The following is a 21,881-nucleotide window of genomic DNA, read 5'->3' on the forward strand; positions in this document are numbered from 1 at the left end:
TATATAATTTTGCTTATTAATAATCCTAACAGCTATATTAGGCTAATATAAAGCTACCTTGGACTTGACAAAATCAGAGTAATAATCCACGATGTTACACCAATTTAAAATTGGTTTGTGGAGATTAATTCAGCCCCAGCTCCTAGCTTTTTGGAGCATTTTCACTTCCAGGCTGTTTTCCCAGGTGACTGAGTTGATGTTCAAACTTGGAGGCTGGTGTCACACTGGTGATCTCAGGATGTGCCTTGCAGCAACTTTTGGAGCTGTTTCAAAAGGAGAAGAGCTTTGTAGTGTCTCATAGGCAATTAGGGGCCACATCTCCTCTTGGGAGTTGATGAGCATAATGTCTCTGCTTATACTTTTTTTCCCTGGAGATTCTCCTCTGGCAGAGGCGATACTTCTCTCGTCACTTTGTGAAGTGGAAAAGCTGTGTAACTGGCCCCCCCATCTCCCCCCCCTGCCCCTTGGGGTTATGAGACAATCTGGAAGATAGGAAGGATATATCACTTTACTTTTTAAAATGCAAAAGACATTTCAAAAGGCAGCGTAAAGTAACACTAAGCAAAAATTTAAGAGAGACAGATGGGTAATAGAAAGCATCACATCAGCATCTGAGCACTGCAAGTTTTGGCTTTGTGTTTTCAGCACCATGACACAAACATTATTTGATCTAAAGGGAAGAGTATTGATTTTTAAACTACATATTCTACCTTCTACATAATTCCAGGCCTTCTGTGAAAATATCTACTCAAATTATTAATGTAGGCTGCTGAGGATCACAGAAGGTGGAATGGCTGCAAGCATGCCTAATGTGTGCATGTACTGCCAGCTACTCCAACAGCAGGCAAAGCCATTCCATTCTGTACAGAGCTCCTTTGGAAGGAGAAATGTGTAAATCTCTTGGCTTCAGCACATGGGGAAAAAAGTGTTGCTTTCTAGAACTACCTCAGAACCTATTCAGCATATGGCTGTCTTTTCAATGTGTAAACTGGTTAGGACAAATCTGGGGTGGGTTTTTTATTTACTTTAAACTGTCTAGATCTTACTCCATTTCAAATCCTCAGAGAATCAGATGAAACTACTAAAAGTTTTAAATGTTTGAAGGATATCAGAGTAGCAGTGAAAACAGACAGAAAGCTGCTGGGCCTGGCATTACATTTTCCTCCCTAGAACAGGGAAAGATGGACAGTGTGAGGGAAGCTGATCTATTACTCTGATTAAAATGTGTCAGAGCCTGGGAGTTTGGGCATAATTAGACCCCAGTCACAATAATTTCTACATCATCTCCAAATGCAGATACTGCTGCATCAGCAGCATGGAAGCAAATCCAGTATCTCTTTGACAAGGAAGTACTTACCTCCTGTTGGTGCAAACTCTGGAATGATGTGACAGCCCCTGATGGCTCCAGTGTACCTTCAAATAGTGAAATTAGGGAGTGATCAACTTCTGAGCTTTACTGTGGCACCCAAATCACTTGTTTGGGATTTCCAATCTATAAATAACTGAAATGTATTGCCTATAAAAATGAATAGCATCCTACAAACCTGGAAGTTCTCTAACCATAACTAACTTATAAATAATTTACACTCTTCTTTATCTTACTACAAATCAAGTTTTATACCAGAGTAATTAGGAACTTTATATTGTTGTCCATATATGGATATGTAGCCAGGTACCAGAGGGTGGAGATGACTTACCAACAAGGTTCTCCTAGGAATTTGACCCATGCTTACAAATCCCTGCACTCATTAAGGGATACGATTCTGCTGGGACTTTACATACCTGAGGGACCCCTGTAGGTACAGATGTGAAGGAGGCATCCAGGCTTGTGTTTAGGAGGGCAGTGATCCCAACAACAGCTGCCCTTATCACAGATGAGCTGGAGAAAAGCACTATCACGCTTTATTTTAGTATGCTACAAAAGTCATTATTGAACTTTATTAGGTACTTTAATACCAAGCATACTTTGAAGTAACAAAAATTATTGTTATTACTTTTACAGAAAGTCAGGTATTTCAACAGTTTTCTTTACAGTTTTTTGACTTAAAAAGAAATTACAATTGACAAGTTACAATGGAGTGGGATGGGAAAGTGGTAACATTTAAAAAGGTAAGACATACTACTCTTACTGAGTCAACATTTAATGATGTACATCCTGGTACGTCTCTCCCTTCTGACTGTGTACAAATTGTACATATTCACTGAGCTGCCCTGGCAGGGTTGTGATGCCTTGTGATGGCACTTCTTTTGCAATGTTTGTGTGTATTTAGAAAGGGCTTTTACATTACAACACCACCATGAGGCTAAACAAAGTAATATAATTATATAGACAAACCCTGTTTTGGTGATTTCTGTCACAGCAAAAGTGCCATGACTGCAATAATGTGGGACAGAGGTAAAGTCAAGGAGCAAATGAAGATGGTGATATGAGAGCACATCCAGATAACAAACCCTTTCACAGGCTTTGAGGTGCGGGTGTGGTTGTGAGCCAACAAGAGCAGAAAATGAGGATGGGCTTCACTGAGAAACCTGTCTGAAGTGGGCCCTTAAATGAGTTTATGCTGCCTCATGTGTGAAGTACTTGGTTTTTACCTTCCATCCCCTTCAGGTCAATAGCAGGTTCTGGGAAGATGTTTATGGTGATTGACTGATTTGGGTGGCGTTTTTGACCAGCTAGTGCTGGTCCTTTAGAAGTCAGAAGAATTTTCTACATCCAGTTACAAGAGCAGTTTCAGATTAAAAAAAGTTGTTGTTGTTTGTTTGTTTTTTTTTTTTTTTAATGCTGCCCAGATTCACACATATATTTACTTGGCTGACATCCAAATGAAGTCAGTGCCCCATTGGTACCTTGGTGGTTAGATAGAAAAGTTATCTAATTCCCTGTATTTGTTTACTGGCAGTTTGTGTAAAGATAATTTTTCTTTTAAAAGTAAAATAAATTTTTTGAGATTCATGCACGAAATTCTGGAATAATTTGTCTTGTGCAGTCAATAGTTAAAAAGCAGTTTTAACTCATGTTTTCCTCATGTCTTCAGCATTTTGCATTATTTGGGATCAACACTAGTAATTAATTATTATTTTAGCCATTTTCCCTGAAGACCAAAGAATGAAGGAACAGGCTTTAAAACCCCTGAAGGAATCAGCACAGGAGTGCTCATTTTGCACTGGATAAATCTGTGATACACAGGAGAACCTAGAGGCATGTAGGGAGCGATGTGCTCCGGACCAGTCCCGAGCCAGGACAGACGTGTGCCTTGGTGGGAGTGTTAGAGAGGAGCAGAGAGGGGGATCCCTGCCTCCCTCTGTTGCTCTGTGCCTGGTGCTTCACATCCAGGCCTTGCACTAGGAGCTCCTTCTGTGCCTACTCCTGTTTTACTTCTCAGTGTCACACTCAGAGCTGAGTGTGCTCTTTGGGACCTGGGAGGGAATGACTTCCCTGCCAGTGCCCCAGGGCTATTTGCATCCAGCCCTCACATGGCTATTTGCACATGTATTTGTTTACTGGTCTCTTAATTTTTGTATTGAGTTTAAACTCAGGGGTTTACTGAGCTGTATTGAATTTAAACTTAAGGCCAGAAGATTTCATTAGATCACCCTGTCTGATTGGCATTAGTATGGGCCAGAGAGTGTCACTCCACAGTTGTATGGCAGAACAGGGAAAAGAAATGCCCTTGTAGTGAGCAGCAGCGGGTTACATTTAAGGGATAAATTACTTTCTCCTATTAAAAAAGAAATCAAGGGCTTTTATTTTGTCACTTCAAATACAAACAAGTCTATGCATCTTGGGAAATTATAGCATTATGATATTCAGTCAGACATACCTTATAGTATATATGCTTCATAGAACTAGAATATAGGTCAGAAATAATTTTTGAGTCTTAAGTTTGTTACAGACATATTAATTGGAACACATATGCAGTAAAAATTGAGAAGCTTTACAGTTTTAGTCAACTTATTATACAGTGAAGTAAATGAAGTGCAGCAATGTAGCAGTAAAAGTTATGCTTTTTCCACTAGGTGATGGAAACATTCAGAGTCTATAAATGCTAATTTAAGAGAGATGTCCTAACAGCTTCTTGGCTACTGGGATAGGAATAGTCTGAAGTTAACTGCCTCTCTACTGTGAAAGGTTTTAAAGCTTTTTGCTTTCTGTCCGAATAAAAAAAATGACATTTACAAACCTCTTCAATGCATATATATTACATATGTTTATCTAGCAACAACTATACCCCTTTTAATTTATTCCCCAAATGTGACTTTTCATGCATGTCTTCTGGATGCTGTATTCAGCAACAGTTTCTAATGAGCTGGTGTGTAATCCATGATTGCATTTCTCTTCTGAAATCACTTCCATGTCTGGCTGATCTATGTTTAGAAGGTGGTGCTTATCCATCAGGCATTTTTGCACTTGTCAGCATTCTTCTCTGTTGGAGGCCCTTTCCCAAGCTTCTTCCCATTTTAATGTTGATGTACAAAAGCTGTTATTCATTTGTTTTGTGCTCATTCTAGTGAGGATTGGCTTAGTAGGACTGTACAAAACAGAGAAAAGAGAGAAGCTGGTTTACTGCCAGCAAACATAAAAATGTTCCCTCTGTGCTTAGCTTAGAGCAAGCCTCTGACCAATATTCTAATGCACTTCATTATATGTATTTCCATTTGTCACAAAAAGTGAAAAATTGAATCTGTAGATAGGATTTTTAATCTGAAATTTTCAAAAATAATTTTTCATCTGCTAATTGACACAGGAAGTCAAAATAATGAGATTATTTAATCTAAAATTTGAGCAATATGAAAATAAAGATACAATGCATATGGGGCAAGAATGACATTTACTAGATGAATACCATTAATTGAGTTAATTAATTAATGATTAATTAATAATCATTAATTGAGTTTAAATCCTGACATTTCTCTTCTATATCAAAAACTTCTTTCCCTCGGGGACACAATCCACATTTGCAAACATGATAAAATAATACCTTGTGTTAAATGTTTTCAAATCAAACTCTCCCTTACAAACTAATTCTCACTGCCCAGCTTCCATGTACTTAAGCAGAGCTGCATACAGGCCAAGGGGACAGGGGCACTGGCGCTGGGAGCAGGGTAACAAAGGCTCTCCCTCTTGCTGCAGGTGACAGCCCCTGAGCTGTGCTTCAGGGGGCACCATTGGAACCGGGGCTCAGTGAGCAAATCTATTTGCAAGTTCCCACGCACAGGCAAAGGTGAAAACCTGGCTGCCCCACTGCATACGGCAGTGAGCAGAAGGTTCTTGCACCAAATGAACTCTGCCAGTTCATCGTTAGCTGGACTGTCTCAGACCCCTGAGACCAAGCCATGAAGTCCTTTGTCAGGCAGCCTCTCCACTGCCTCCTGTGAAAGGGTCACTGCTCAGGGGGTCTTACAAAGCCACATCCTGGGGGAAAGGATGGCCAACGTCATCACAACCCCAGTTCCTGTATTGTAACGCAGGGGCCTCTGCAAGAGACTGCTGGAACGCAGAACTAGGGGTAAATCACTGGTTTTGTCACAACAAAAGAAAAAGAATGAATTTCATTGTGAAATGAAAGCAAACAAAGAATTTCAGGACTAGAAACACTTAAAAATATTACTGTAAGAAGACTGAAATATTTCATTTCCTCCCCCCATATTTCACGGAGCAGCCACCTTCCCTCAGATTCCTTACACCCTTGACTCTTGTGGTCACCTTGGCCTGCAGCTAATTCACTCACAGACCCAGAGAGATGGTGCCCCAGGGCAGGATACCCAGACCTTAAAGCCTGGGGTGGGGGTACCAAGATCCAGTGAGCCTGGTGATGGCAAACCCTTCTGCCATGGACCTTGGATGCCTGCTTCCCCATCAACTTCCAACAAACTGACATTTTTAAAGCAAAGTTTGTTTTGGAGGAAAATTCCAGACTTGTTCAGTATGTATCTACAGTCCAGATTTATTTTACAAGACACTTTTAATTGATGTTGCTGAGACTAGAAAGTAGCAAATAAGTATGTAAGAAGCATAACATGAGCTAGGGAGGGAACTGAAAAAGAAAAATGGGTCAGTTTTGTTTGTGCTAAAAAATTAATATGAAATATAATGTTCACTGTGGTAAAACATTTTATGATGTGAGTACTTAATGGGATGGTAGTTTCCAATTGTAAAAGAAAACTTGCCATTCATACCTCCGTGAGCTTCCTTTTACCCTTTGAAACATGTAGCAAAAATGAAGGATAAAGTATGGATGAGAAATGAAGATACTTGTGATAGATAAAATATATTAAAAATGGTCTGAGTCTGGAACTTTGGTGTATTTTATAAATGTAGTTACTAATGTTATTAGTGTGGTAATTAGTAATATAGGTAAACAGCACTACCAAATAAAGTGAATGAAAAAGTGCCTGAGCCTCTAATCTGTTTATTTTCTAAGTGAGATAAGGGGGTTTGTGAGCCTCTTAAACAATCCATATTTGGTGAAACTGAAATCTGGAGAAAGATAGCTTTGCGTGGTAAGAAGCACGCGCCTTGATACTCCTAGGAACAATCAAAGCTTAATAGATCTGAATGAGCCATTTCTTTTAATTAATTTTAATAATAATTTCATGTACGTGTGTTATTCAAACCCCTAACATTGCTTATTGGATTTCCAGAAGCACTCAGTGTTTCAGCAGTAACACACTAAGACCTTTATTAATTCTTTGGACAAATTTTGCACGCAGGTGTTATACACATGGAAATGAAATTTAGCAAATGCCATAGGTGCCGAGTTGACAATACATAAGTAAATTATTCACATGCAACATGTCTCAGTCTGTTTTGTACCACACCATAGGCTTTTGTAGTTTTTTTTCTTAGAGCTACTTACAGTGCCGTTGCCTAGAAATCACTTAATGAAAGCAGTCTTCATGGAAGCTGTATTACCCAGCCACCCAGGTGCTCTGCTCTTTAGTTCCCTATTTAAAGTCTTTAAAGGCTGCCTGCTAGGCTGACCTCACCACAACGGGGTTACTACTTATAATTGACACTCTCAATTAGGGCAATCACTTCTGCTGACTGCAGAGCTGGGGTATAGTCAGCCTGGAGGGATTTACAGCATTTTAGTGTTTATGTACATTTCAGAAAGAGGACACTGAGGTTTGTTTGTGGTAAAGATGAATCACAGTGAGATTTCCAGGTTGCTCCCTGACAAGATGTAAAAGACATGCTGAATTTCAGATGGTCCATTCCATGCTGTTACTGTAAAGTCAGTAAAATAAACAGTAAATATACAGAAAGGCAGACCTTCTAGATTTGGGTATATATTGTCTCAGACAACCGTAACACTTTACACCACTAATTGTCATCAGCCAGATTGAAATGTTCTTTGCCATGTATTTGACTGGCATCTAGAAAATAACACCTTTCCAAGTGTTAATCTTTTGTTGCTGACTCCAAACACACAACTGCTTTGCTAAAGAGCAACTGGCATTTGTGGTGACACCGAAATTGGTACAGTTACAAAACCACATCAGCTGGCAGAAAGCCATGGGTTAATGAAATACTAGAGATTTCCTCCCAGGACCTCCACAAGATTCCTCCAGCCTAAACATCATCTCTGCTGAATGCTCGCACTGTGGGTAGTGTATGGGAGGTGATGAAGGATGAGAGAAACATTGATTCTGAAGCTCTGCAATTGAAAATAGACATGCTGAGGCACCTTGGACAACACTGCTGTCTGGGCTGTAGGCCAAAAAAAATTGGACAAGTTCAGTTTTAATGAGGTGATGGAGTTCTCACCTTCCTGCTTATAGAACCACAGAATCATTAAGGTTGGAAAAGACCCCTAAGACCATCAATTCCAACCGTTAACATAGCACTTCCATGTTCACTCCTAAACCAGAACTCTAAGTGCCACATCCACACACATTTTGGACACCACTAGGGACAGTGAATCCAAGATTTCCCCGGGCAGTGTGTTCCAGAGTCTGACAAATCCTTTGGTGAAGAAATTTTTCCTAATATCCAATCTAAACCTCCCCTGGTGCAACTCAAGGCCATTTCCTTTCATCCTGCCACTTGTTACTTGGGTGAAGAGACCGACGCCCACCTGGCTACAATCTCCTTTCTGGGAGTTGTAGACCATGATAAGGCCTGCCCTGAGCCTCCTTTTCTCCAGACCAAACACCCCAGCTCCCTCAGCTGCTCCTCACAGGACTTGTGCTCTGGGCCCTTCACCAGCTTTGTTGCCTTTTTGGACACACTGATCTGGGTCAGCTCCTTATAACCACAGGTAGATGGTTTTGTTGCTTACATCAGGGTTGGTGAAATGCTAAGTGTGTTAAAACTCCACTTGTAGCCACTGCAGCCCAATACTCAAACAGGAACATGTATTTATAGCCTGGACAATATCCAGGTGTATATAATTAAAAGGCATGAAAGGCAGATAGATGCCCAGCTGCACAGAACAACCAATGAGCCATTATCTCCTATTTCCTTGAAGATAGTCTCTTTAGAACACATAGCAAACCCAGTTTGAGAGGCCTGAGAGAATGATTTTATTTTTCATGTGATGAGAGAGAGGATTCATGTATATTCCCATTTCCCTGCCTACTGTGGGTGCCTTTTCCCTCTTGATGCACTGAGCATCTTTTGCCCTGGCCTCATGGGAAGATGCTTATCCATCACCTGGAGAGAGACCCTGGGGCAAATTGTGCTCTTAGTAAACAGCCAGGCACCAACTCAGGTCTTCTCCAAGAATCCTGGTGATCCAAGCTGAAACTCTAGCACATGTTTTGGAGAAGCTGTCCACAGATCATACTGAAAACAGCTGTACAGCCAGGAGGAGAATAAATAGTGCACTGCTGCCTACATCTGCACTGCAGCTGAGACACAGTAAGGAGGGTACAAGGCTGCCTGTGGAGATGGAGAGAAGAATGGACAGAAATTTCCCAACTGTTTAGCTAGCAGCTCTCTTTCAGTGTTTCACTGTTCAGCACCTTCTCAACAAAATGTGATAGATGACCTGTCCACACCAGAGCTGCCCAAGGTATTTCCTCCTCTTCCTGGCAAACCAGCAGGCAGAATCTGGCAACTGCCTGCTCTGCCATCACTCACAGCTACCAAAGACTACCTGAAAGGGCAGGGGTTAAAAAGAATGCACAGTGAACCTTGAGTAGTTACTAAAACTTTTACAAAATTTTGCAATTGAAATTGTGTGACGGTTTTGTCCATATGGCATTAGAGGAGAAGCTCATCTGAGCAGAAGGTGTGTGAGCTTGCTCTTCTGCTGCAGCACTTCCTTGCAATAAAATAGAATTGAATCACATAAAAAATGACAAGATTTTTCCCAATTCAATATGCAAGCCTTGTGAAACCAGAGCTGAGTGGAACAGTGGGACTTATTCAATCTGCTGGGTGGTATCTTGCTCACCCTGTTAGTGGCAGCAGCTGAACTCCTGGGCATGGCTGTGGGAAGTGTTTCTATGACTGTAGGAAATGGTTCCAGGAGCATTCAGGAATTCTCTAAATGTGTGGCTCAGGTGGTTTTGCTGTCGGAAGGCTGCACAAGCACATTTCTAGCATGTGAGAGGATGCTGTGGTGATGCTCCCCTCCACTGCTTCAGCCCTAACTACCAGTGAGGCTCTGATGGGTGCACCCAGCTTTCTCTGTACTTTGGGTTGGGGTGGCAGCATGGCAACCAAGGGCTGTCTGGAGTGGTGGGCTGCATGCCTGGAGGTCCCCTTGAGGAGGGTCATCTCTCAAGGTTACTCCTTGAAGCTGAGAGATTCCTCACTGCAACAGAATCTTGGTAAGTGGTTAATAGCACACTGAACTGTGAAATCTTAGCTAAGTGATATAAAGGATATAATCTCTCAGACATAAACCACTGAACAAGTCTGGGACTAGGATTGGATTCAGCCACACCTACACTTCTCTTTGAGAAGGGGTTTAGGACACAAGGGGATTCTTTCTGAACCTCATGGCTCAATGACAGGGTCTCTGGCAGTTTTGTCTGACCTTCTCCTCTGTGCATTAAATAAACAATCTTGCCATTGAATCTTGTTACACCACTGTTGCATTTACCATTGAACTTTGTTAAATCACTGTTTTATATCAATAAAGTATATTGTTGCTTCTCTCTTGTATATTGTTGCTTCTCTCTTACAAGTGCAGTTGCTTCCATCCATGACAGATGGTTCCAGGGCCACAGGGGTGATGATGGCCTGAACAGACAGAATGCTGTTTTATTAGACATCGTTTTCTGAGAAGAAACGGAAGAATGTTGAAGGATCCAGTCAAATCATTTTTGCTAGGTTTCCAGCTTCTGTGTACAACACACACCTGGACAGAACTTTGCTGTCAACTTGCAGGCCGTCATTCAGAAGAAAAAACTCAGCACACTGTCAGACCTAAAGCTACACTCCTTGAATACTTAATGCATTCAGCAACTGTCCTACCCTCCCTGAAAGACTCTGGCGAATTCTTGTAGTTTTAAACTCCAACTTAGTCTTACATTGTTTTTCCCCCCTTTTTCTGTTGTATGTGATGACTGAAACATGGCAGGAGGAAATAGATGTCAGTTCAGAGGCTATTTGGTTGCAGACAGCATGCTGTGTGGGGACAATCATGGAATCATTGAATAGTTTGGGTTGGAAGGGACCTGAAATGTCACCTCATTCCAGCCCCTGCCATGGTCAGGGATGCCTTCTATTTGACCAGGCTGCTCAAAGCCCATCCAGCCTGGCCTTGAACGTATCCAGGGACAGGGCATCTCTGGACAACCTGTTCCAGGGCCTCACCACCCTCTCAGTAAAGAGTGACATGGCAGGGATACATTATTTTCTGCATTGTTCATTTCTCCAGACAGAATGTTTCTTGAAGCTATTATGACAATAAGCAAAAGTCCCCAGGACTAAATGTGGTTGTCAAGAAAAATTGATCCAAAAAAAGGCATTGAGCCATTTTCACCACCTTGTGCCAAGGTATGAAAGGAGACATGTATTTGGAAATTTAGTCTGGAGCCCAGAGTGGGTCAGGGCAGTCTAACCATTTGTGGCCTTGACTTCTTTAAATTCCTGTTTTCTTCCAGATAGAAATTTTGAGAAAAGTGAGAAGATGTTTTGGGAGGAGAGATCAGATAGAGATTAGGCCTGGAGATACATCTCACATAACATCAGCCCTCTCACAGTCAGACATCAGATGTGAGGCTCTAGGAAGTCCTTGGAGCAGGACAGGGCCCTCCTGGAGTGACTGATTTAATCTTAGGATGGTTCCCAGGATGGATGAGTGCTGTTGGCTTCTGTGGGACTGTAGACCTGGCTGAGATGGGAGGCCTGAGTCTGAGATGGACAAAGTGAGGTGTGTGAATCCTGGAGTTATAATTGCCCTGCACAAAGTCATTAACTGCATGCATGGAAGAAGAGGGAAGCTGCTGCCCATGCATGGAAGATCTTCAGCCTGAAATATCAAACTATTAGGCAGTTTTGTAACAAAGCCTGAAAGATTAGCCTTATTTGTAACAAGTTATCAGAGACCTTATCTGAGCACAGCTTGAGGATGGGTATTTTTAGTTCTTTTGGGGTGTGCCATTGTGCACCAGGACTGTCTTCCTGGGGAGCAAATGGCTTTGCAGAAGCTGCGTCTGAGATTTCAACCCCAGGTCAGGAAGGCTCAGTAAGACCAGTTAAACATCTTGAGGACTGACAGGGCAGGGATGCAAGCAGCAGGCCAGCCTGATGGGAAGGCATGAGCCAAGCTACATACAGCAGTCAGCTTGGCTCTCTTGTCAGTGAGACTGTGCCTGAAGGAGCAGGTGAATTTTGACTGGAAATCTTGCAAAACGGGGTTAGAGCAGCTTAAAGAAGGCACCTATTTAGAGCCTGACAGTTTCCTTCTCTCTGAAAGACCCTACTTCAACTACTCCTAAATATAGCCAGGTGGCAGTGACAGGCTCTAAAACTCAGAATATGGGCAGGCTTCAAGCTTCCCTGCCACCCTTCCTAATCCCTGGTTTGGGTGGCTTTCCTCTGGTTTGAATGCAGCTCCAAGAATACAACATATGCGTGTTTATTGGTGAGAAAGACAGGAGAAGAGTGACAGACAGAGGGAAGAGAGACCTATCCAAGGATGGATCAAGTTGTAGCTGTCATCTCCGTCATCTGCTGGCAGCATTCTGGGCTGGTGGAAACAGGGTTTCCTTGGGTGATGGCTCTGGTAGCCATGCCTCACTACAAACAGCTTTTGGGTTCCTCATCTGGGCATCTTGGTGCTCATGACTGTAGCTCCAGGGCAGGCGTCATCATCCCCCTGCCACTGTCACACACAGCGAGTGTGCCCTGGACACAGGAGGAGACTGTGTGTCTGCCTGAGGTGGGAACCAACACACTGGGATGTCGTGACCAGATCCTGCTGAACAGTGGGCTGCCTTTTCCTCCATTTCAATATTTGCTTCTGTCAAGAAAAGGAAGATTTTTATCGTAATGAACAAACACAGCAAAAAGCCTCCTATTCTTTCTTCTAAAGAGTTTTCTTTTACTGTGGAACATTACAGAGACGCTCCTTCCTCTGGTGGTCCCTTTCCAGAAGGCTCATCAATTTGTCTTTTGTACTTGGTGGTGTTTCTGTCAAGTTTGGGATGGGAGTCACGTCTCAAGACAGGTTTGCTGGCATGGGAGATCTAGTATGTTGTTGGAAGAACTGGCAAGAGGCTGAAATGCCTTCAACAATAATGTCTTTCACACGAAGTAACTTCCTGCTCTGTAGAGTTGTAGGCTCAAGTCAAGCAAAATCAACCACTTGTTCATCTATTTTTATTTCCTCCATGTGGTTTGCTGCAGTCTTTCTTTGCCCAGATGGTCAAATAAATTGCTGTCACTAAACAGGAGTCTCTGAACAGTGATTCCTAAACTCTTCCTGTTCTCTAACTGTTTAATGAGAAAATGTTTCACTTTCTTTATATTCTGCCCATTTGCTATAGCTGGTTTTCAGTTTCTCCCCTGGAACCCAGAGGATCTGTAGGTATTTTTTGTTTGTTTCTCCAGCTTTCAAGCTGCATGATCAGACTGCCCAAAAAGCTCTTCATTGTCTGTATTTAAAAACACTTACAAATGTTGATGTACTTGTTTACAGGGAGCTTCTCTGAGGATCCAGCCATGTCAGTGAGGTATCATGACAATGTTCTGGGCATATCGGCCAGAAAATATTTGGATTGGCATTGTACAATCTTTTGGTTTTTATTTTGTTAGCAACATTTTATATCTAGCTTTAGTAGCCTTATATCTTCCAAGAGTTTTCCTGTGCTAGGCAATGTTAGATGTTGACATTAGCACGTTTTTTGGTTTGGGAAAACCTTGCTGCCATTGATACAAAGCTCTCCTTGTCTGGGCTGGGCCATCAGGACAGGCAGGAGGCAGAGCCCAGGGCCAGCGTGGGCTGGGGGCTGTGAGTGAGCCCCAGCCTGGGAGAGCCCCTCGCTGCCTTCACTGTGTGCTCAGGCTCTGCGCTGGCTTGAGCCTGCTTTTCTGTGAGCACGGAGAGAGTGGGAGTTTGGTGCTGGGAGAAAGCCAAAATATTGAAGCAGATCCTTATAGGTGCCAGCCAGGATCTCTGTGTAAGGAAGCTGCTACGATGAGGATTATTTTAGTAGTGTGACAGAAATGGAGCTCTGCTCTTTTTTCAACAGACTGGATTTCTCCAGATGAATTCACAATTCATATAGTGACTGTTTCCTCCTAACTGAAACGAAGAGGGCTCTGACAGTTCTCTGGTCATTCCCACATGACATTTCTGTGAATGAAATTTCCTTAAAAAAAAAAGCTGATCTTTTAATTTTAATGTAATAACTAAAACATTGCAAGAAGTTTAAATGTCACAGAAAACATAAGAAAAATATCGGTGCTGATGAACCTTAAATGCTCCAGAATAATAAAAAACAATTAAAATCTCTTTTTTTGTGCGTGTGTGTGAAATGAATTTCCCTGTTCTTTGGTCAGTGCCAAAGCTGTGTGACCTGGGAACATGGCACAAATCCATGCTGAGCAAAGGCACATCCAAGGATTTCCAAAAATTTTTCAAACTTTCTCTTTGTATGTGCTTGTGCTGAAGGGAAGAGAAAAATTGATTAATGAATTGGGCTAGAACTGGGAGTGGGGCTCTGGATTCAGGGGCTCACTATGGAGGGGAATGGTCCTGCACCTGCAGGACTTTGTCCAGAGCACCTCTGGGGCAGGGGCTCACCAAGGCAAGGCTGTGTGTCCTTCATCTTGTCACACTCCTCTCTGACTGGCTGGCTGCTGTGATGTTGGGTCTCAACCAAAATCTGCTAATGAGCTGCAAATATTGCTCCTGTTTGCCTTTGAGAAAGATACAGGTGCCAAGTTACACGTTTATGGGCAACAGAAAGATAATGATCTGGAGCAGCTTTGGTCTGAGATTTCAAAACTGCAGTTTAGCGATTAGCTTACCAAGCACAGGAATGTTAATTAACTGTCTGTATACTCTTTAGGCAAATAGGAAGTATTTGGAACTGTACATTAGGCTCACAATTGTTGCCAAGGTATGAAATTACATGTTAAACTACTGAAAAAAATCTCTGTGGGGTTAGATGATACTCAGCTAGAAGAGTCTGGATTTGGGAGTTGGCAAAGCCAGGGTCTAGGGAGAGGGTGAGCTTTTTGGTGAATATCATCTGTCATGAAAACCTGTCTGACATGTAGCAAGGACAATGTTGAATGCTCATGGTCCTGAAGATATTTTTTCTGTCATCTTCCTTTTCTTGCTTTAAACTCAATTTGTGCAGGTTTTGGACAATTTGTAAGGATTTATTATTGCTATTAATTTATATTATTCCCTTAAACATTTTCTTGAGTTGCTCTAAAGATGTGAAGGACAGTCTTGTAAAAGAAAAAGAAGAGATTCCTTCCCCGAAGAGCTTTCAGCATGGAAAGTAAACTGCAATCAGCAATGCAGAGAAAAAAAAAAATCTCAGAGAAGGAAGGGGAGGGCTGTGTTAGGAAATTGCCAGCTGAAGAGCATGCAGAAAGGCAAGCTGGTTTGCAGGAGCCCTGAGTGACAGGTGTGGTACAGTGTCCTCTGGGTCAGAACAGGAAGGTGACATCCCAGTGTATCCAGCAAGCCCTGCAGTCTTACGCAGGTATCCATGTGGTGCTGTAAATAGTCCACCTTATTTCCTCTTCTGGAAGTATCACACCCCACACAACAAAAGATTTGCTCTAGGGCTTAGAATCCTTGGTGGCTTCTTTCCCCCTTCTACCCTGCACACAGAGACACATGGACAACTTTCCTGTTGTTTGGCTGTTTCCCACCAATGACCATAATGACCAATGACCACCCAAGACCATGTCTTGGGTGAAATGCACCTTTCAATGTAAGGATACCATTGTAGCAGCAAGAGGCAGCAGGGCAGTCTTGAGCAGCAACCAATCCAGTACCAAACACTAACAGGAAGGGGGGAAATCTTCAGCCCTCCCTCTCAAACCAAACCCCAGTTTCACTGGGATTCCTCAAAGCTCAGTCACTAGTTTCTCAAAGACAGCAGTAATTCAGAACCACATATTAGATAAAGAAGACACTGATACAGGTTTGCTCAGAAAGAAGCTCATCTGTAAAAAGAGGGGCAGCTTAGACAAAGGGGAAGCAAGTCAGGTCCAGTTGCATCTGCAAAGCTACATCTGCAGCTCTAGAAAAGCTCAGATAAAGGCTTCCACCCTCTCACACCCTAACCAAGTAATTGTCCATACTTCCCTCACATTTTGGTCAGCAGGTCAGCAGTGGGGGCACAGGAGTCCCAGTGTGTACCCTTGGTGCTGGGCTGCTCAGGGACCAGTGTCACTGCTGCTGGCCCTGCTGGGGCTGCTGGGGCTGAGGGTCCTGCCGAGGCTCCCTCGCCTCCAAGAGACCCTGGCAGTGTTGACTTCCCAGTGCAGGTGCCGCCTGTGTTTGGAATCTGGCACTGAGACACCTCCTCAGTGCTGAAATAATAATAATGGATTTCTGCTCTGGAGTGATAGCTTGTGTTGTGCAGCTGGGTTAATGTGTGTCAGCTGTCATCGTCCCTGTCAGCTGCTGCTGTCACCGAGCTGCAGATAAGTAAATCTGTGATGATGCATATCCCAGAGAGAACCGGGATTAAATATTTCATCGCCTCAGACACTGAAACAGCTCCTAATTTGGTGTCCTTTTCTGGAGGTCACATCCTCTCGGATTGCCCAGCCCTGGGGGAGAGCAGAGGCTGCCTGGGCTTCAGAGGCCACAGGGCCGGGCATTGCTGGCAGCAAAGTCCCTGCAGCCAGCAATGCCGAGCTGCTGTGCCAGTCTTGGCACTTTTAAAAATAAGAGGAAACTCAAGGAAAAAGAAAAACCTCCTTTTCTTCCAATGGGCCTGATAAGGCAGTTGAGCCTCTGTTGTACAGATCAGGGACAAGTGGCCTAGTGCCCAGCTTTGGCTGTCTCTGGGACACACTGCTGAGCACCCAGCACCATGGACTGAGTACCTGCCATGTGTGGTGGCCCACTCCACATGGGCAGCACTATGGAGAGCGTCAGCTGTGGCTGTAGTTAGGTAAATGTGCTTATTTCATGGTGTTCCCAAAGTGATGGGTCACTGAACCCTGGAGATGAGCTTGGTGGTCATTCCTACAGCCCTTACATCACTGTGTGTCCATCCTCTTTCTTCTCTGTGGTGATATGCAAACCTCTTTGCTAGCAAAGTCTCATATTATCAATTGGACAGGAAAAAAAGCTACAATTCAGATTTCTTCACTCTCCTGGACTTTTATGGTGTAACCTGTAGGAACTTTATATTGAAGGAATTTTCAGTGCAAAATACCAATTATTTGAGACTGAAATTTTCTCGGATGCTTCTCTTTTTTTAACATATGAAAGGAGCTATTCTAGGGGGATGTGGAAAATGAAAGAAAATGCTGTGATAAATAAAATCTTGGATACTTTTTGACTAACTACCTACAGAAACAAATAAAAATGAAAATGTCTCCTTTTTTTGTAACACACTGGAAGAGACAGAAGACCTATCCTGTTAGTGCTGCTCAGGGAATAAAGTCCTTGTTTTCCAGAAAGACTTAATAAACCACAAACATTCAAAAACCAGGAAGACATATAAACATGAGTTCTGAAAAGCCGGATTTCTTTCTTATTTCCTGAGAGCTAGTGGTTTTCTTTGTAATTATGAGGCACAGAAGGGTGATTTTTGTTTGTTTTTGTTTGCATCTTTTTTTTTTTAAAGCTGAGATTGAAGTACAACATGTGATTCAGAACTGAAACTTGGAAAACAGAAAGCATGAGCAGTTGTGACACTTCTAAAGCTGTAGGTAACTCTACAGGCATTTCATCTTCATCGCTTCCTTGTCTTCCTCTGAACTAATCACCTTCCTTTGCTGTGCTCTTTATCTGGACAACAGATAGACTGTATCCTCCATATGGGTATGTTCCCCTATGTCTGTGGTTGCACTGACTCTGGGATCAGTAGCTGGACCTCAGCAGAAAACAAACAGAGGTTTTGCAGATGGATCTGTCTGCTTCCCTGTTATGTAAGGTCTCCAAATCAGTATTCATCTGTGCACTGCGAAATAGCAGCATTTCTGCTTCTTTTTGATTTTCTTTTTCATGTGGGTAAAGTATAGTTTGTGCTGGCTTCTTACATAAAAATAGCAAATTTTATGAGATGCATTCCCCTCAGGCCCCACAGAGTGGAATTTGTTCTGTAACAAAAAACCAATGTATTTTAATTGCTTGTTGTAGACTATTACCTGTTAAATTTTCTGACAGTGTGACATCTGCAAAAAAACTTCTTTTCTGTTTTGCTTCCTTCTACTTTAGAACTGTCAAACAACTTCCACATCTAAGGATAAAACATGTCAGATGACTCAAATATGTGACAGGTCATAAAATATTGATTCTTCATGTTACCTGCTAATGAAACACATGCCACTGTGGGTAAATCTTCCTTACTTTTAATTGTTATAATTTCAGTTTATGTTGTAGTCTAGAATTAGGAAGTAATGGTTTGGTCCCAGGAAATACTAAAGCCTATAAATAAGGAATCAGTTCTACTTCTCTTTAACTAGTATTTTTTATCTAGACTCCCAGCCATGTTTTATGTTAAAATCTACATCTGTTGGAAACCGTTTTGGACCTTTCTCGTTCCTTTTTGACTCAGTAGAACCAAGCCAATTCCTAAGATCATATTATAATGAGAAGAACCAAGGATCAATCAAGGACTTCCCATTGTGATTTTCTTCCCCAATAGAAGAACCTTCTCTTGATCATGTATGAAATAAATAATAATGACTAGATTCTTTTTCAGGATTTTGGCATTTTTCTGGTTAAGCTTATAATTTTTAGTCTTTTTATGTAATTTTCAACAAGCAACAGCTCAATGTGGGCTTTCTTGTCTGGTCCTTCTGGGTCCTTTCTGTCTAATGAAGACAGTATTTTTTTTTTGGCTAGAGATTTCCATGTAAGATCTTCTGGCAGGAAGTAGGGGATGCTGTCCTACCTTTCAAGGACACTGAATCTACCTTTCAAGCAAAATCTGGAAAACAATGTTCAAAACTAGATTTGTAATCTCTTGAGTAGGGGTTGTGTCTAGTACAAATTCCACAGAATTTGTACCAGACACAACCCAATTACCCAATTACCAAATCAATTACTCCCAGGGCAGAGCCAACCTTAGGAGTGCTGAGAATCACAGGACAACACTTGTAAGTAAAAACACTGCCCCTTTTCTAAGGGAGGGGGTGCTGACATGGCTAGGGCTGACAGCAGGAGCAGCTGGGTTCCTCCCAGGCACTGTTTGCCACACTTGGAGGATTTGGATGGTGCAGCCAGACCCTGAGAGTATCTCTCTGGTAACCAAATTACCAGAATGGGCACTTTAATACTTCACTCAGTAATTAAAGTGAGGTGAGAAAATCCAGCCCTTGTATCACAGCAGCCCCATTGGGGCTGGATGATAAAAAATGTCTTGAAAGTATAGAGCAAGCATTTGATGAGCACTAGCTGATGTAGCACCTGTGTGCTTGGAAGGTTATCTGTTTTCCACTCTATAAGCCAGACTTCTAAAAGAGTTGAACCATGAATCTGAAAAATCTAAAACATTCTCATAGCATTTAGAAGACTTTATTTAGATAAGCTGCTATGAAAATAAATTTCCAACAAAACGTACTGTTAGAGTGGTGATTAGTGGCTCACTGTCCAGCTAAAGGACTGTATTTATTAGAGTTTCATGGGAATCTGTCTTAGGTCTGATGTTATTAAAATACTTTCACTAGCCACTTAGATAGTGGAATAGAGGATCTCCAATGGAATAGAGGATTTCCTCCTCCATTTGTGGGTCACAGTAATTCAGGAGGGGCTCCAAGTGTGTTGTAGGTCAGAACAGTATTCAACATGTATTATGTCTAACTCATTATAATTAATTCTAACTCATTAGAAATTATCATTTCAGAAATGATCTGAAGAACAGGACACAATTCAATAGCAGTACATGCATGGGCAAAGGAGAGAGTTGATAAAAGTTGATAAAAGTTACGGACCAAACGACCACATGATTCCACAAGGCCTTTCTGTTGTGAAAAACAGACAAATGCCCTACCATTTTGAAGAAACAGAAAAAATTATCTGCAAGATGCACAAAGTGAGTCTACCAGGCTGCTCAGCAAGGCCACAGCTGCATGGTTGGCTTTTTGGCTCTGGACTGTAAGGGAGAAGTGTACCTACCTGGTGAATACAAGAGTGGAACAAGAGTGTCAGAAGTCTTGGAATTCTTAATGTAAGAGAAAACATGGGCAATTGATCTGTGTAACCTAGAGGAAAGGAGACTTAGTAGACATAACACCCTTAACTATGAAAAAAAGCTGCTGGAAAATGAAGGGAATAAATCATGGGAATGTGACAAGTAATGGACTTAGAGAGCAGCCAGGGAAATTTCACAGATAGGAAAACCCTGTCCAAGATAAAGTCCCTTGGCCTGGGGAGCAGCTGCTGAGAGAGGAGTTGGAGCTGCTAATGCTGGGATCCTGCAGTGCTTCCTCCACCAAAATGCCCCCACTCCCTGCAGCCAGGCAGAGCTAGAGGCGCATAAACCCCACACTGCACCCACTGGCATACAGCAGGGAGACAGGAAAAGAGAAGTGTGCCAGCTCTGTCTTACACCCTTGGGCCCCACAGGAGGGACACAGCCCTGTGAGGATGCTGGGCTATGGGGCAATTCCTAAGGCAGGGCTCAGGTGACAGTGGTATCTTGCTGTTCACCCTCGCTCCAGTTGGAGGGACTAAATTACTTAGGAACATCATGTTTTCTCCCCAGGTGACTTACACAGAGGGCATTTCCACTGATCAGGGAAGAACCATTCCCCAGCCCATATTTCTGTGCCAACTGTACTGTCTATTTTTAACAGCAAGCTGCCATTAGCATTTATTTGCTAAAAATAAACACATTTCAAATGCAATTCATTACCTAGCGCATTAGGGTAAAGGCAATTTATTCTTCAGTCAAGAAGAAATATTTTTAAGAGATAAATTGGTTCATGCAAATAGCTGTGACTTGCACTCAGTGCACGTGGTACCAGCAGAGACAGTGCTCTGATTTCAATTGATGGGATAGATCACAAAATTCAGGAAGCTGCTGAGGAGCTCAGTGCAACATCCTATTTAACTTAATTAAAAATATGATGACAATTATGTAAGAGAAAAACAAAAAAGAAATGTGGGGTGGTAGACACAGTTCTCCCTTTGAACTGCAGCTAAACAGAAATGTAACAAATGGGTAGATAAGGTTCTTGAGGAGGGAATAATCTTTATTATATTGATGGTAATGGCTTCCTAAAACCTAAACATCACTGCTTCTTGCTTACAGAACAGGGGAGTATTACAAGGGCACAATTCTGAATCTGAAAATGCCAGTACAGAAGGATTTTAAAATGGGTTTAAGTGAGCTGCTAAGCCAGGAGATGGATGGTGATCTCTGGTGGACCTGTCCTTCATGAATCCCTTAGTTTCCTTTTTATTAAAGAAAAACAGCTTCCCAAATATTTTGTGGAAATAACGTACTTGAAACAAAACTTGCTGTCTTTTGGCAGGAGGATTTGTAGGGCATGTAGAGAGTTCCTGCTCTGAAAGTTCACAAGTAGGAACTGAACCCGAGCCTTACATGCCCCTCTCTCCTTCAGAACAAAAATAATGTACCATAAATAAATCACAAACCATAAAAAGAAAAAATCGACTCAGAGTCCTCAGGATATACGGGGAGAAAGCAAAGCTTTTGTATCCAGCCACTGCTAATGCAGCAGGTCCTACAAAATCAGCAGTCTGATTTTCCCCACTAGAGGGGACTGCGGTATCTAGAGTTACCTGCTCACTCAAAGCAGTTCTGGTAACTTCAAAATGTATGGCATTACTAAGAAAATTAATTACTGATCCTTGTAATATTATTCAAAACAGTGTAAAATTGGCATATGGTGGAAACCCTTATTAAATGTACAAAATGAAAAAAAATAATAACTTGGATTTAGGTTCCTTCATTAAACAGTATTTTGAAGTTGCCAGATTTAAAAAAAATGTTAAAGTCTTCTAGTTTAGCTGAAAAATGTGGGGCGTTTTTCTATACTGTTTTGCAATGTACATATGAAATACTTTAAATTAAAACACAGTCTGTTTAACATCAGAAACCTAATCTATAAAATGCTCCTGATGATTCACAGTAACTTGTGTTAAATCTGCAAACACCAACACCTTGCTGTCCCCAAAACATTTTGGTGGCAGGATCCTTAGCTAATTGCAAACACTTGAAACAAAATGCAGAGAGAGAGATAAGAGCCCAGGTGTGCTTCCCACCTTGGATGTGCTGCTGGGGGATGCCACAGTAGGTGGCAC

At 42.1% G+C, this 21,881-nt stretch overlaps 1 protein-coding gene across 3 annotated transcripts in view; it reads right to left on the reverse strand.

The window, feature by feature from the left end:
* The window catches only part of LHFPL3 (LHFPL tetraspan subfamily member 3), a 258,336-nt gene that overhangs the window by 28,408 nt on the left and 208,047 nt on the right, over nucleotides 1-21,881 (reverse strand). For 2 of the 3 annotated variants that reach the window (XM_053942417.1, XM_053942418.1), the window contains one exon: nucleotides 1,699-4,529. The exons of the other annotated variant lie outside the window; for it this stretch is intronic. In XM_053942417.1, the coding sequence (XP_053798392.1) occupies nucleotides 4,501-4,529 (29 nt within the window). In that variant the 3' untranslated portion in view covers nucleotides 1,699-4,500. Of the gene's footprint in view, nucleotides 1-1,698; nucleotides 4,530-21,881 lie in introns of those variants that run through there. 3 annotated transcript variants of the gene reach the window in all.

Source organism: Vidua chalybeata, chromosome 5, assembly GCF_026979565.1.
Source record: "Vidua chalybeata isolate OUT-0048 chromosome 5, bVidCha1 merged haplotype, whole genome shotgun sequence".
Lineage (NCBI taxonomy): Eukaryota > Metazoa > Chordata > Aves > Passeriformes > Viduidae > Vidua > Vidua chalybeata.